Source organism: Zalophus californianus, chromosome 13 (genome assembly GCF_009762305.2).
Source record: "Zalophus californianus isolate mZalCal1 chromosome 13, mZalCal1.pri.v2, whole genome shotgun sequence".
Classification (NCBI taxonomy): Eukaryota; Metazoa; Chordata; class Mammalia; order Carnivora; family Otariidae; genus Zalophus; species Zalophus californianus.
In genome coordinates, this window is record NC_045607.1 from 69790523 (window position 1) to 69805889 (window position 15367).

General features: G+C 44.0%; 1 protein-coding gene across 7 annotated transcripts in view; it reads right to left on the reverse strand.

Annotated features, from left to right (window-relative positions):
* Nucleotides 1–15367, reverse strand: part of NTRK2 (neurotrophic receptor tyrosine kinase 2) — a 331355-nt gene that overhangs the window by 300481 nt on the left and 15507 nt on the right. For all 7 annotated transcript variants that reach the window (XR_003523612.2, XM_027614950.2, XM_027614951.2 and 4 more), the window contains exons 5-6: nucleotides 1900–1974; nucleotides 1714–1785 (exon numbers count right to left, since the gene is read on the reverse strand). Coding sequence is in view for 6 of the 7 variants with exons in the window: in XM_027614950.2 (XP_027470751.1) it covers nucleotides 1714–1785; nucleotides 1900–1974 (147 nt within the window). In the remaining variant the exon portion in view is untranslated. The remainder of the gene's footprint in view (nucleotides 1–1713; nucleotides 1786–1899; nucleotides 1975–15367) is intronic.

Sequence of the window (15367 nt, forward strand, 5' to 3'; positions counted from 1 at the left end):
GAAAGTATGAAGAGGTCGAGTAAGCCCTTTATGAATAAGTCCCCTTATAAATAAATACATTAATTACTAAAACAACAATTAACCATACCCCACTGTACACATCACATCTTTAGGGGAAGTGATGGGGTAAAAGAGCCAATAAAATGGGGTTGGGAGAGTAATTCAGGTAGAATGTTAGCTGTAATGAAAATACCAGAACTTAACCACTGAGGTCATTAATTACATTTAAGCGATGGCCTTAGAGCATTTTGACTTTTTTCATCTCCGACTTCTCTCTTGTTCATGACCTCAAGACCTACACAGACATCAGATTGTGTAGGCAAGCCAACCAAAGAGATGATGCCAGAGAAGCATTTAAATGAAATGTGTTAATCCAGTTCCATGGAGTTTTATCACATTTTTGCTGAATGTTTTGTATCTTCATTCTACAGACATTATTTTTAAATAGACTTCATCATTAATGCCACCTATAAAATACGAAGTCACAAAACTGGCTTTAGCAAAAAAAAAAAAAAGGCTTTTCATAAAATCAACAAATCTCCATACAGTGTCCAGGTGACCTGCTCTGAGAGAATGATTTTCTTTTATAACTGGCATGGAAATCCTCTGGGGAGCTGTTCTCCCCAAGAAAAGAAAGAGGACAAATATTATAAGAAGGGCTGGTTCTCTAATTATATGGATGGCATAGATTTTATTTCCCGTGCTCTTATTGTAAGAGCTTGGCCAGGGGTGGGCCCTGGAGTCATAACTCTTGTCACTCTCCATTTTTGGACCTGAGCAGATCTTCGAACTTCCTCCGTCTGGTTTTATGTCCCTGAAATGGGAACCAAAAAGATCTTCCCTGCCAATTGTTGGAAAATTCAAGTGAGATAATGCAAGAGAGAGTCCTACAGGTAAACTGTAGATGAGGGGACACAAAGCATGATTAAAGAGAATTTGCAAAGTACCCAAAGGCCAACGAATGCAGGCAACATGCCTCCACTGAACACTCTAGGGCTTAGGGAACACCAATCTGAGCTGAGGGGCAGGTGAGCCTCTGTTGAATGAAGAAACCTCCCAGGAAGGCCGTACCTTTAGGACGACAGGCCATCATCTGACAGGACCTAGCAGCAAACACCCTGAGGGATCCCACCGTCCATATTTCCAGCTGACTTCAGTTGACAAAGCATCAATGTGACTTCAGTGCAAACACTTGCTATTTTATAATCGTCTGAACCTTCGGCGGGTCCCATGATTGATTTTTCCCCACTTTTATCAACCACGACAGGTAGCTTTGAGAAAATGAACTTTCAAAAGAGGATCTACAGGGGCGGGGGGGAGCGTTGGTAATTTTTAGTTCCCTAAAAAGGCCAAGGCCAAGTCAGTTTCTTTCAATTCCACTAGTTTGATGTCTTCCAGGGAACATGTCATGATTCCAAGGAAAAGAATCAAGGACTGTGTACCAGGACATAGTTTTCACATCAGACTCTGCTGTTGGACTACTGCTCTATCCAAGATGGAAATGGCCCAGAAATCCATGAAAGGGAATACACAGGCTGTTCTAAGTACCCCTCTGAAGCTATTCAAATATCAAAGCTAACATTTCTAAGCTATTGTCACATCTATGCTAACTTTAAAAAAAAAAAAAAAAAGGAGGTTGAGTCTTGGAAAAGAGAGAGGAAAAATATTGAATACATTGGGTCCCGGGAAGCAAAAGAATCAAACTTTACTTACATGTGCTGTAAATTGCTGTTTTTCAGAAACGCTTTATGAGCCACAAATTTTAATCCAGAATCCACGATTGTCCTAAGAAAATACATAATTGCACGTACATTAGAACGAACTGGTTAATGCCTGTTTGACTATAACAGAGCATAAGAAAAAGTTCTGAGATAAGGTACGCCAGTCCGGAGTACTTACAGATTTTTCAGTCCTGCATAAGCTTCAACGTCATCTTCGTTGATGATTTCCAACCTTTTCTGATTGGCAATGTAGCTGCAAAAAGCGCAGAGAGTGAAAACCAGTCACTCAGAATGCAGACAGTACGCGAAAAGAAGGGGTAGCATCCATCCTACCTCACCAGGGCGGGGAGCCCTCCCCACCCACCCGAGCCCCACCCGTCTCCTTAAAATACAGAAGACGGAGGAAAACTGAATGTGACTGAGAAGAAACCATGATTGAGCAGGTTTCAAGGTCAACGACAGGTTCACCAAGTTCGCTTTTTTTCTTAATCCTTTATCACTTCCAACTAACAAATTCAGCCTGCCTTCCCTTTCAAGGTATCCCCTGTGTACAGAGGGGAAAACAACCTGGAAGTGCATCCGCTACCTCTCAAAAGCGTTTCCTCCTTATGGTGATGGCCACAGGGATGCTGGCATCATCACATGCAAGACAGATTACGTCTTTCCCTACACGCCAGGACAACCAGTCAGTCCTTCTTTTTACCTCCTAAAACACTGAAGCCGATTCTCCTCCCCTCTCCCTCCCTCCCCCACTCCCTTCCTTTCTTCCTACTCCCTCTTTTCATGACCCCGGATCCCCCTTTTCTGCCTTGGTCAGCACTACTACCAATATCTCCTTTCAGGAACCACATTCACAAAGCCCACGTGGTCCTAGTGCACTCTCTGCAGGAATCCTCCTCTTCCCCACCTGCCAGACCTTCAAGTACAGGAGGAAAGTGGCGACAGAAGTCCATCCCCTCGGCCATGATGCTTGGCTTAGAGATGTTCATGTGGCCTCAACCAGACCAATGAAAATTTTCCCTAAAACTGAATAGATGATGCTGGGACAGAGAGAGACTCTTTCCCTGGGATCCTCGTAGAAAGATTATACAGTCCCAGGGCCTCCATGAGAAGTTTTTCTGCCACGAGGAAAGAGACTGTCTAACAATGAAGTCAGCACACAGAAGAAAAAAGACCTATGAGATATATAATAAGAGAGAGGACCTGAAAAATACCACTTGAGCCCTTGGATCCAGATATCTCTGTGTCACTAATGGAAGTTTGATCTGAATTTCTGTCACTTCCAAGCAATAAAATCCCTAGTAATACAAACACAAAGCTATTAAACCTACCACCATGGACTACTCTTGTGCTACAGTTATTCGAGTAGCTGTCTATTTTTCTTAGGTCATAACCTCTTTGAAGACAGCTGGATCCTGATCTATAACTCTTAATAACACCACAGCATCTAGCAAAGTACCTTGCACAAGGTAGGTATTCAAAGGATAAAGGGTAGATAGATGGGTGGATGGGTGGGTGGGTGGATGGACAGATGGATAGATGGATGGATGGACATCCACGGATGGGCAACAACTGGAGTTCCAAAGGCACTATAAGAACTTGTGTCAGGATGGGTCTTCCCCTCTCTTTTTCAAAAACAATTTAAGATATGTAACATATCCCAATTAAGACACTGAAAACAAATATGTAGCCCTGCTCTTACCACTGTGAGTTAAAATGAAAAACAGTAACCAGTGGGGGAGAAGATACAGCATCTATAGGTCCCTTCTTCTACACAATCCATAAAAGGAAAAATAGATGTCAAGATACACATGGTGGGCGCCTGGGTGGCTCAGTCGGTTAAGCGTCTGCCTTTGGTTCAGGTCATGATCCCAGGGTCCTGGGATCGAGCCCCACATCCAGCTCCCTGCTCTGCAGGAAGCCCGCTTCTCCCTCTCCCACTCCCCTTGCTTGTGTTCCTTCTCTCGCTGTCTCTCTCTGTCAAATAAATAAAATATTTAAAAAATAAAGTAAAATAAGGAAATGCTCTGAGAAAGCAAAACCACACCAAAGAAAAATAATTTTCAAAGGACCCATTTCATAAAAAAAAAAAAAAGCAACCTCCAAGATAGAAGGGGGCATCTTCTGCTCAAAGATCTTGGTTCTCCCTGATATCCAGGGCCTGGCACTTAATAGATGCACAGGAAGGATTCATTCCCTGCTCTCCTTCTACTACACTGGAAGGAAACACTTTTAAGACTCCAGCCTAATGCTCAAACAATTTTCAACATCAAGATCTGTTATGAAATGTTTCTAAATCATCACACTTTAGATTAAATTATTCCACTAACATTTTCAATAGAGACCATAGTGACCACCCTCTTCTAAATTATCTCCCAATAAGAACTTCATTCCAGAGACCCCCTAAATATTAATGCCTTTTTCATGTAATTGGCAGCAAAAAGGGCAGATAGCATGGGCAAGGTTTCCTTTGCAGTCACAGCCAGGACTTCCAGAGAAGGCTGTTCCTGCCTTATAGCTGAGCCCTAGCGTGGTGTCTGTCACTCTTCTGAAATCATCTAAGCGTTTTTCAGCTCTCTTGGTGAAAGCATCACTGTATCCTCCATGCCTATGACAGGCGCCTGATATTCAACAGGTACTTAGTCAACTGCTGTGGCACAAAGCATTTATCTTTAACTTTTCTTTTAGTTTGTGGCAGCCTTTGTTTTTTTATTTCATTTTTCATCAGATTTTTAATTGATAAACTCCCCAGTTGTATTCAATAAAATACAATGAGCTAACACAAATTAGAATGAAGGACATAGAAGAAAAAAAGGGGGAAGAGATAAAGGGTAACAGGCTTAATTTTAAGCCTTCCAGTCACCGAGACCCTAGAAAAGAAGGAAAAGGAGATAAATTTCATCAGTGGTAAATTCACAGTGTTCACAAGATGAAAATATGTCAGATGTTAGGCAAAGCATAACAGTTCTTGGATTTAAGACCAGACAGGAGATTGTGCTGAAAACCATCAAAAGAACCATGTGAAATTATGAAAAATGGTCACTAGAGAATGCTTTTCCACTGTGGAGGCAGGAATGCCCTGGATAAATCATGAATATTTCTCCTAGTCAGCATGGAAAAACGAACAGAAGAGCTGGATTAAAAGACAGGCAAGTGCCCTCCAGATGCCAAGAACTGCCCTTCATAAGTTACCATCTGCAGACATACTCGCAACACAGCTGCTGGCTATAAACTGTTCATCGATTCTACCCCCACCCCCAAGAAACTTTCCTGAGCTACCATGAAGTGAGGAATCACAGTGTTAGAATGGAAACTAGTACAGGTAATAACAGACAATTCACAGAAGGGAAACCTCAGTGGCCAAGAAACAGATGAAAAACTGCTCACCCCACAAGAACTCTGAAGTGCAAATTAAAACAAGGACATACTACCCCTCTCCCACTAGATGGACAACATGTTTAAAGTCTGACAATACCAAGTATTTGCAAGGATGTGGGGGATTTCTCTTACATTGTTGGAGGGAGTGTAAATTAGTACAATCACTTTGACGAGCAGTTTATCCTGGCAAATGATACATCAGCACACTTTACAACCCAATAATCCCATTTCCAGATATTTACCCGAGAAAAATCTTACATGTGTACACACAGAGACATATACAATAATATTCACTGTAATACAGTCAGAATTCGAAGTCAGAAACAACCCAAGTGTCCATCGATTAAGAAACAGAAGGGGTGCCTGGCTGGCTCAGTTGGAAGAGCATGCAACTCTTGCTCTCGGGGTTGTGAGTTCAAGCCCCATGATGGGTGTAGAGATCAGTTAAATAAATAAAAAAACTTAAAAAAAAAAAAAGAAACAGAAAACAACCAGAGGGGAGGTGGGAGGGGGATGAGGGAAATAGGTGATGGGGATTAAGGAATTCACCTGTCACGATCAGCATGGGTAATGCATGGAAATGTTGAACCACTATGTTGTACGCTTGAAATCAATATTACATTGTATGTTAATGACACTGGAATTAAAATTTAAAATTTTTTTAAAGAAACAGAAAAAATAAGGTTTAAAGCTAAATTAAACCAGATCTTTGTATGTGAATAGGAAGAGATCTTCACGCTGAGAAGGCTATATAAGCAAAATCGCACGCTGATATGTACACATATACATAACAATTTATGTGAACTTTTAAAAATACACAGAAAACAACACTGCATAATGTTCACAGTCAAGGATATTTGTAAAGCATAAAAAGAAGACCGCAGGAAGGCCACCTGGGGAAAGGAGGTTGGGTCTGGGATAAAGAAACTTAAACTATTTATCTTATTAAACTAGAAAACAATTTCTCTTATTAAAAAAGACTTGTAACAAAAAAAGACAAAAATACTAGCATGCTAGTTCAGAATATAAGTACATGAAGTATTTTTATGTTGTGTTTTTTTGAAATTTTTAAACTTCGGAAGAAAAAAGAAAAGGGGGGAAGGAAAGAAGGAAAAAAGGGAGGGAGGGAGGGAGGAAGAAGAGGGAGGAAGGGAGGGAGGGAGCGAGGAATGGAAAAAGAGACAGAGAAAGGCACACAAGTGAAGTGACTGCAGGGAGGCTGGACCCCAGGGCTTTGGGGTTAGGAGGTGGTCTCATACCCCTGGGCTCAAGTTCATGGTTCCCTGGACCACCGAAAAAGCATTCTGACAGCCTTCTGCTCCCAGCCCCAGAGCCCTGGACGGGAACCAGTAGATTAAGGAGCATGTTGGGCTGCCCCCTACTGGTGATTTCCACATGCCTCCCGCAGGATATTGGCCACACCAGGCCTGGAGCCATCAGCTGCAGAGACCAACCTAGGGTTAGGAAGGAGAGAGAAAGCGGCGGCCAGGGCACACAGCTGGAAGATGCACATCCAGGCCAGGCTTCTCCATCACTCCGGTCAAAGTGCCACGAAACTCTGAGGGCTCTTGACTGAGTCAAACTTGGTTAAATAAAGCACATCCGCAAGAAGGGTTTCGTTCCCCTCGAAGCAGTGGGAAAGCCTTGCATTTTGGCACAAGCCTTCCTCAGCAGCTTTCTCTCCATGACGACCCCTAACTCCTCTGACCTATGCCCACTGTTCTGGAAAGCTTAGGCCCCAGGGGTTTTAAGGCACAAGACATCCACCCAGAGCCCATGTCCCAGCACCTGTCTGTGAAGGAAATGCATATGAGTTCAGCAGAGCTATGGTTCTTCACAGAAAACTATGCTTCTGCAGCCCTACCCTGCAGACCCTACCTTCATTCTCCTTTAGGCAAGTCAGCTGCCTTTAAATGGTGACACACAGATGCGGTGGGTTTGGATTTCTTTAATTTGGTACTCCTTAAGAATTTCTCCATTTACCTCCTCGGCCCCCCAGCCTCTGCGGCTTGCCCCTCCATCAGTGATCTGTCCAGAATCACTGTTGGCCTCCAACCCTCCTATTTTGCCAAAATATGCCTTCCTTCTTTCTTGAACCTACATATAGGACCTCATATTATGAGGGTTGTTTTAATTGTTGCTTTTCACTTTTGCTACATCCCAGAATCACTGCCTGTTGCCCTAAAAGCTGAATCACATATTCAAGGGGCTTTTCGGTGAATTTACCAAAATCTATTCTGGGACCCTACATTACCTAGAATACTGATTGATTTGAGGGCAACACCAAAAAGACTTTTTTCCATTCAGAATATTTTTACTCCATCAGTTGGCAGTCATTTTTTTTTAGCCCTTATTGTACTTAACTTTGTACTTAAGAATTAGAGAATGAGGCACCTGGGTGGCTCAGTCGGTTAAGCATCTGCCTTCAGCCCAGGTCATGATCCCAGGGGCTCTCTGCTCAGCGGGGAGTCTGCTTCTCCCTTTGTGCTCTCTCTCTCTCTCAAATAAATAAATAAAATCTTTAAAAAAGGGAGAGGGGCAAAAAAAAAAAAAAGGGAGAGGGGCGCCTGGGTGACTCAGTCGTTAAGCATCTGCCTTCAGCTCAGGTCATGGTCCCAGGGTCCTGGGATCGAGTCCCACGTCGGGCTCCCTGCTCGGTGGTAGCCTGCTTCTCCTTTTCCCTCTGCCTGCCGCTCTGCCTACTTGTGCTCTCTCTCTCTTTCAAATAAATAAATAAAATCTTTAAGAAAAAAAAGAGAGAGAATTAGGGAGAATGAAGGTTCTCTTTGTACCACAACTGTATTTTTCTCTTAGCCTGACTCCCCAACTGAAGCTGTTAAACTGCTCTGAGGGAAGGGTCTTATTCATCTCACTGCATCTCTGCTTCCTAGCACAGAGCTGATGTTCTCAGGATGTTGTTGACTTAAAGCAATCAAACAGATCCACGGGCCCTCCACTTGGAAGTTTTTGTTATCCCATTGGGAAGACCAGACATAAACACACATGTGTGACAACAGGAAACAATCATGTAGAAAACAAAGAAACAAAGTAAAGACATTAACAGAGGAGGATGGAGAGCCAATGTCAAAAGCAAAATTAGTCCAATCTAGAAGCAAATTTAGATTGCAAGCATACAACATATTCAACCCAACTAATTTTTTTAATGATAAAAACTAATCACTCTCTGAAGATGAGCATCAATTTGCCACTGACCCCCTCAGGCTCAAGAATGTTAAGACTAGAAATGGCCTGCAAGAGTCTTCAGATCCAGTGGTTCTTGACCTTGAAGGAGGAGATGTCCTCCGAGTGTCAGTGCTCACTGCCACAGTATTTGATGAGCCCATAAGAGAAGGGTCCAAGCAGAGGAACAAGCATGCTGAGAGGACGCAGCAGAAGGAATTACAACATGTGATTGAGCAGGTCAGCATAGGCCTAAATGGAGGTCAGGGCTTGTGGAGGGACCAGAAAGTCGAAAGGTAAAGAACGTGACCATAAGCAAAGTCCATACTATTTGCCATTTTATTCTACATTGTCCCCAAAGCTTCTCCAGTCTCAACTTGACATCCAGGACCTTCACTAAGACATCTTCTCGAGGGTAAAGAATTTCCTCTCCTTACACTTAACAAAAAGCGTATGGGTGGCTTTTTGGAAAAGAAGAGAGGAGAGGTAATTTTAGGGAAAATTCACAGAAACATTTCTGAATTACAGGTTCCTGGAAAGGGTACTCATCCCATTTGAAAAGATTGCACCTTGGCTTGAACAGCCTACCAAATAATTCCTACAGGTAATTTTCTGAAGGAACAAAGAGTGGCTTTAATGCATCTTGTCTTCATGTGTATTAGCTTAACAGCAGTATTGCTCAAAAGTAAAATTTCCCTTTAGCTTAGACTTTATTGCCCGAACTGTACTTTGGCAACACATCAGAAAGAAATAGAAACAGCAGTGAATATTTCTAATGGCCACTCTTCCAAATGGAATCACTTCCCGCTACCCTGGCCACCCTCCACACCATACCCTGCCACTACCAAATAAATAAATAAGCAAGCTAATAAAAGTAGAACTCATACTGCCACATGAGACTGTGATATGCACCCAGGCTTACAGCCATGGGGTGAGGCACTTCAACACTGATGTGGATGGGATCCTCTCTGCCAGAAGATTTCTTTCATAAGGACTAGAATAGTCCTTAAAAAAATACTGCCCTTGGTCCCTGGGTTCACAGCGAGGCAGCTTCAGTTTCTCAGCAAAAATGCGGAGAGTTCTGAAAGTCAATCCCTGAGCAGGTGCAAGCGATACTCTGATGGACCAAAGCAAGGCTCCAGGTAGGAATCTCTCAGTGTATTTTTACAAGAATAAACCAATAGATTGGTCCATTCTTATGAGAGGGTGCATCACCTCAACTGTGAAGACATGAATGCAGAGAAGACCAAATAAGCATGCTCAAAACTTGAATTCAAACGGCCTACTAGGGCATGCTGTTTGGCCTGAGCACTTCCAGCTTCTTTTCGGCCGTGGGCATAAAGGTGGACCAGCAATTTCCTTTGGTGGAGTGCTGTATGCCAAGCACTGGGGTACCCAGGGATTAAGGGTGCCCTGTGACACAACAATGCTACCAGGAGAGCATTCTGATTGCTTCCACTTTTCAGAAGAGAAAACGGAGGCAAAACCATACCAGGTCACTTACCCAAGGTCACAGAGCTGCCCAAGTGGGATCTGCACCCACGTCTACCTGCCTCTAGATTCTAAGCTCAGGGCCACTGTATCACACCATGAGGGCTGCCGACTTGTAAAACCAGCACCTCCAATACAAAGTTTCTAAAATGTCTACCAAAGGGACCTTCACAGATATCAAGACCTAAAAACGATAGTCAATGAAGAGGAATGAGGACATTTTACAGGAGGCTCTCATGCATTCTATGGACATAGAGCAGTAAGAGGAGATAAATGAGAAATCTTCAGATGCTTCCACAATGGCACACTCTGGGAACTGCACTTTCCTAGAAGAGCCCAACTATCCCAGGAATTTAAGAATTCAAGTGGCTGGAAAACAATCAGTGGTGTCATGTAAGGGATAAACGCACTCTGCTAGCTTCACCTCTTATGAGCTATACAACCAGGGGCAAGTGCCCCAGGCCTCAGCTGCCTCATCGGTAAGGGTGTGGGGGAAATTAGGAGACCACCCTCCATAAGGGCATCTGAGGTCCCATATGAGGACCTCCATGAATGCCAGTCATAATCAACAATCAGCAGAGGACAGAGGTTCCAGGGCTGGCCTGGTCACCCCCTAGCTGCCAAGCTCACTCCCAGCCCACCTCCAGTGCCTACGCCCATGACACAGGACATTTGGACTTGATAATGGCCCCGTTCCCTTCAGCATGCCCATATAAGAAAATGGCAGCAAAATCGTATGAAGAAAAATTACGCTCTGGGTTTCTGCGTATTTATACAGCATTTTCCTCCTCTCTCTCTGACAACAAGGGGGTTGCCACCAAGGAGGACCACAACTGATGACCAGAGAAATTGATGATGCAAAGTTGGCTTTCTACATAAAATACACTGGTCTTCTCCCCAGGAAAGGTGAGTTTAATTGGACTTATTAGCACAGCCTTCCACACAGACTTAGGACTGGAACCCAGCCTACATCATGTGATGGGTAAACCTTATAAGCTGACAGGAAGTCACAGCATCGCATGTGGTCCAGATCAACATCCAGTCAGCACAGGTCCTTTATTTTTTATTTTTTACATTTTCCTATTAGCCACCAACTTTCCAAAAAGGGAAGATTTCACATTTTAAAATTCTGAATTTCCATATTCTTTAAAAACAACAACAACAACAACAACCTGAAGGTCTGCCAAACCGGACTAGCAAGTCTTCCTAGCAACAGTCAGGACAAGCTGAGTAACACTGCCCCTGGAGGTTTGGGGCACATTTCCAGTTGGTGCCATTCCCAACTGATCTCGACTGTTTCACTGGCCCACGGAAAGATTTAGGACACCTGACTTAATGCTTGCCTGCAATTTCCCCTGAGACGTCAATGCTCCAACTCTTCTCCTCCACTGATAGGGTCATCTCTACACACAGACTCTACTCTACTCTACACATGAGACTCTACGAGTCTCATCAAATAAAACGACACAGAGGTCCACAATAAAAATACCTCATTTTCATTTGAAAAGTTCCTTCTACCTGTCCCAGAAGTTTCAGAAGCTTCCTCTGTTGTTAAAAACTAAAACTGACAGAAACACAGCCAAGTTTAATTTTATACCTGGTCGAGTGGTGAAAATAATCCCCAGGAGAAGCAAGGGATGCGGGCTTTTTTCCTGACCAAAAACACGCACTGTTTTCCTTCCAACTAATTTAATAATCATTGTATAGTTCACATTAGGTCTCAGAGCGTTCGAGAAGTCACAACCACCTACCACGAGTAAATGGAAAGACAAGTAACTAACAATCACTGTGACATAGTTTCACCATATTAAATGAAGAGCCCTAGGGTGGAAATGGTCTGACAGCCAACTACTGTCAAGATAGAGGCTCGAGTTCTAGTTAAGCTAAAATTTTTGGTGTGGGTGGGTATCCTCTAATGTCGGTCAATATGAAGCCCCCAGAAACAGGAGTCGGCTCACTGGGGGACTTGGCCAGCACCCTGCAGCTAACTCATCCCAGCAGGCTCCGATGGGCCATACCTCTTGGGGTTGGGGGCACCCCAGGAGCCTGAGCAGGCTTTTCCGCCGGCTGGGAAGCCGTCTGGTCGCACGTGCTTTGAACAGCTTCTAGACTACAGCCACCTCTGCTGTGCCCCGTGGGAGGAACTCCAAGGTCTCAGTGGAGCATCTGCCCACGTTGTAGGGCTGTCACAGGGCTGCTCCCCAGGCTGGCCTGGATCTGCCTGCTGGTACCTCCCCAGCTCATCTGCAGCTGCAGACAGGGGACTTCCACCTGGGTGAGCACGGAGGCCAGGCTGCTTGGTCTTTGTAAAAGGACGTCAGCCCCACCATCTGCTTGTCTGAGCTCCAAAGAGAATGGATCTGGCCTTAACCAGTACCAGAGATTAAAATTTTCCAGGCTCTGGTCAGAGGGGACAACGTCAAATCATCTGCCGTCCAGCTTCTAGTCTAGCAAAACCTGGTCAGCAAAGGGTACTGGGGATGGCAGACTGAGCTCCCACGTGGCATGGGTTTTATAATTACAGCCCTGGGAGATTAAATTGGGGAGCCACTTTAGCCTCCTTGCAGAATTGATGTCCTTGTCGCTTCCCCCAACTGTCACTGGCTTTCTCAGTAAGAAGAAAATGAAATCTCCTTCTGCGTGTTTCACAAAAGCTGCAAATTACATCACTCATTGTCCCTGCAAAAGAAATTCCTTTCAGAACATAGTGCCAGACAAAGCTATGTTCCTGTGGAATTAGGAGGCATTCTCTTTACCAATAATGAGCTTCTCTTTTCACTGCCAGGAAGTTGAGAACAAATGTTGCACTCGGTTACAGCTACTATGTCAACCATTTGTGTTAGTCGGGGGTCCTAGCCCCTTTGCTCACTCCTTCCCTCCCTCTCATTTTTACCTTATTGACCTTCCTGTATAAAGTAATTACGGTCAGTTACTCAAATACTGATGATAAAGTGAATAACTGTGACATTTCTGTCATTCAATGCAAATTAAGTGGCCATTATGACCAATAGGCCAAGACTACAGAATTACCTAGAGTCGTTTTCAAGAAATGGATTAAATAATTTCATCCATGATGTTTTTAGGTTTCAGAGTGACTGTTCACAAAATCTTGCAACTCCAATCCAACGCATAAATTAGCTTGCATTAAAAAAAAAAAAAAGTTCTTTTCCTCCTTCCCTGCTATTCCAGGCCAATCAATGTTTCACTTATGACTAGTGAAGAAGAACCTCCAGTGATTAGTCCAGGCCTTAAGAATTCTAAGAAGCGTTCAAGTCAGCACTAATCACAACAGAACCCAGTTCTGAAAGCTCTTGGCCTCTGGTCAGGTCAAACCATTCCATACGAAGAGCATTTTTGGAACTAATATTTCCGCTCCAGCTTTAGGACAGATCAAGCACGGCACAGAGAAAAATGAGCATCAGGCATAACGTCAAGAAAAGAGAATGATTCAAGTGGTAAAATTTTAGGATCTCTGTGTGAAGGTCTGTTTTGATTTTGGCACAATTTTTCATCCAACATTTACGGGCTGTGGGAGTAAGGAGAGCGATAGAATGTGAGCAACACTTCCAATTTTATCTTCACTGGTTTCACTTCACATGTTAACCTTTAGTCGTTTTTATAGAAGGTTAGAGATTACTTTCTTTGGAGCAAAACTACAAAGATGCTGTTGAAAACAGATCCCAGTCATAAGTGGTTGTGGAAGGCCACAATAAAGAGAAGCTATTCTGCAGAAAGGAAGTGTGAGTGCATCTAAAAATCCTAAACAGATCTCTTACAAAAACTTTAATTCAAGGAATGTATCACAGTGCAAAAGGATGTCTATTTGTGAGGTACTCTGGTTAGTCAAATTCAGAGACCAAAACTAAAAGCGAGGTTGCCTGGAGCCGCAGGGAGGGGAGTGGAGAGTTGTTGTTTAATGGGTACAGAGTTTCAGTTTTGCAAAATGAAAAGGGTTTTTGGAGATGGACAGTGGTGTGAATGAACTTTCGCCACTGAAATGTACCTGTAAAAAATGGTCAAGATAGTAAATTTCATGTTGTTCCACAGCAATGTTTTAAAAAGATCTTTTTTTAAAGACTTTACGATTAAAGTATGAGAGAGACAGTGAAAAGAGAAAATGATGTACAAAGTAACTGATGACCTCCAGACTCCAGGGGAGCTGTTATCAACTGCCTAATAAATAAAATGCACCAGGACTACGGAACAAAACAAAGTTGCAGAACAAAGGCAGTGACCTGAGTAATAGCTACAGCTGAGCCGGGACTGCTCAGCACACAAATGGTCAATGTCCCACTCGGGGGAGTGTGCCAGGTCCCACACATGAGAGTGGTAGCAAAAGCAAAAGGGCAACAGTTGCTCTAAAGGGAGCCAACACCCTTTACATCCGTCCTCTTTTTTTTTTTAAGATTTTATTTATTTATTTGAGAGAGAGAGAGTGAGAGATAGAGAGCACGAGAGGGAAGAGGGTCAGAGGGAGAAGCAGACTCCCCGCTGAGCAGGGAGCCCCACGCGGGACTCGATCCCAGGACTCCAGGATCATGACCTGAGCCGAAGGCAGTCGCTCAACCAACTGAGCCACCCAGGCACCCACATCTGTCCTCTTAACCCCAGCGCCTGCCCAGTGCCATGCTCCAGGCAGATCCTCTTGCTTTTCCCCAGCTCTCCCAGCCCCCCGGAGCCTACTGTCCTTCGGAATACAGTCGAGGAGAGCCACACAAAGTAAAAACAGCCGAGCTTCCTGTGTTAGGCACTGGTATGAACATTTTACATGCGACAGCTCATTTTAACTTCACAGAAACCCCATGAGAAAGGTTCTATTATTGTCCCCTTGGACAGATGGGGAAACTGAGACACAGAGACTTGAGTAACTCATCCAAAGTAGCAGGGGCACACCAGCATCACAGGGGGGCTCTCCACCCACCAAGCAACCCTGCCGCCCAGCCTGCATCCCTCCCCGACACAAACGCCCAAAGAAAATGAAAAATTAATTTGTTGATCCTCCTCTGCACGGCAATGGACATTTTCAGTGATTTTTCAATTCGGGGGGTAAAAATTATGAGGAAAGGAACTTTTTAGACACAGTTTGCAGAATACGAGGATCCTCCTAGGGTGCCACTAAAAAACAAAAAAAATACATATATATATGTATATACACACACACATACATACAGCCATAATGAGCTGATCCTTAAAATATTACATTCAGATCTAGGCCTTTCAGGGGAAATTTTAAAACCTGTACGGCGAGGAGAGAAAGGTGGAAGCTGGTAGCTACGGACGTTTAACAGTCCCCATTCGCTGCTGGGGACAGATCTGGGCTTTGCTGGTCTGTCTGGGTCTGTGATGGCACACGTCTTATAATACAGTCAGGGGAGAAATCTCCACGTGCTGTCCTTGCTGGAAACACAGAGCCCCGCGCTTGAGAGCCCCCTGAAGAGAAGGTCACGACAGCGGGAGGAGCGATCTGGATAGCCTGCCCACCCCACTGCACACTACCATGTCATAAGCCTCCTCTATTGCAGAGCCATCACAGCCCCAAACTACGCTGCTGCAGAGGGCAGATCCCCAGGGCAGAGACCCGGACAGCACTTTCCCTT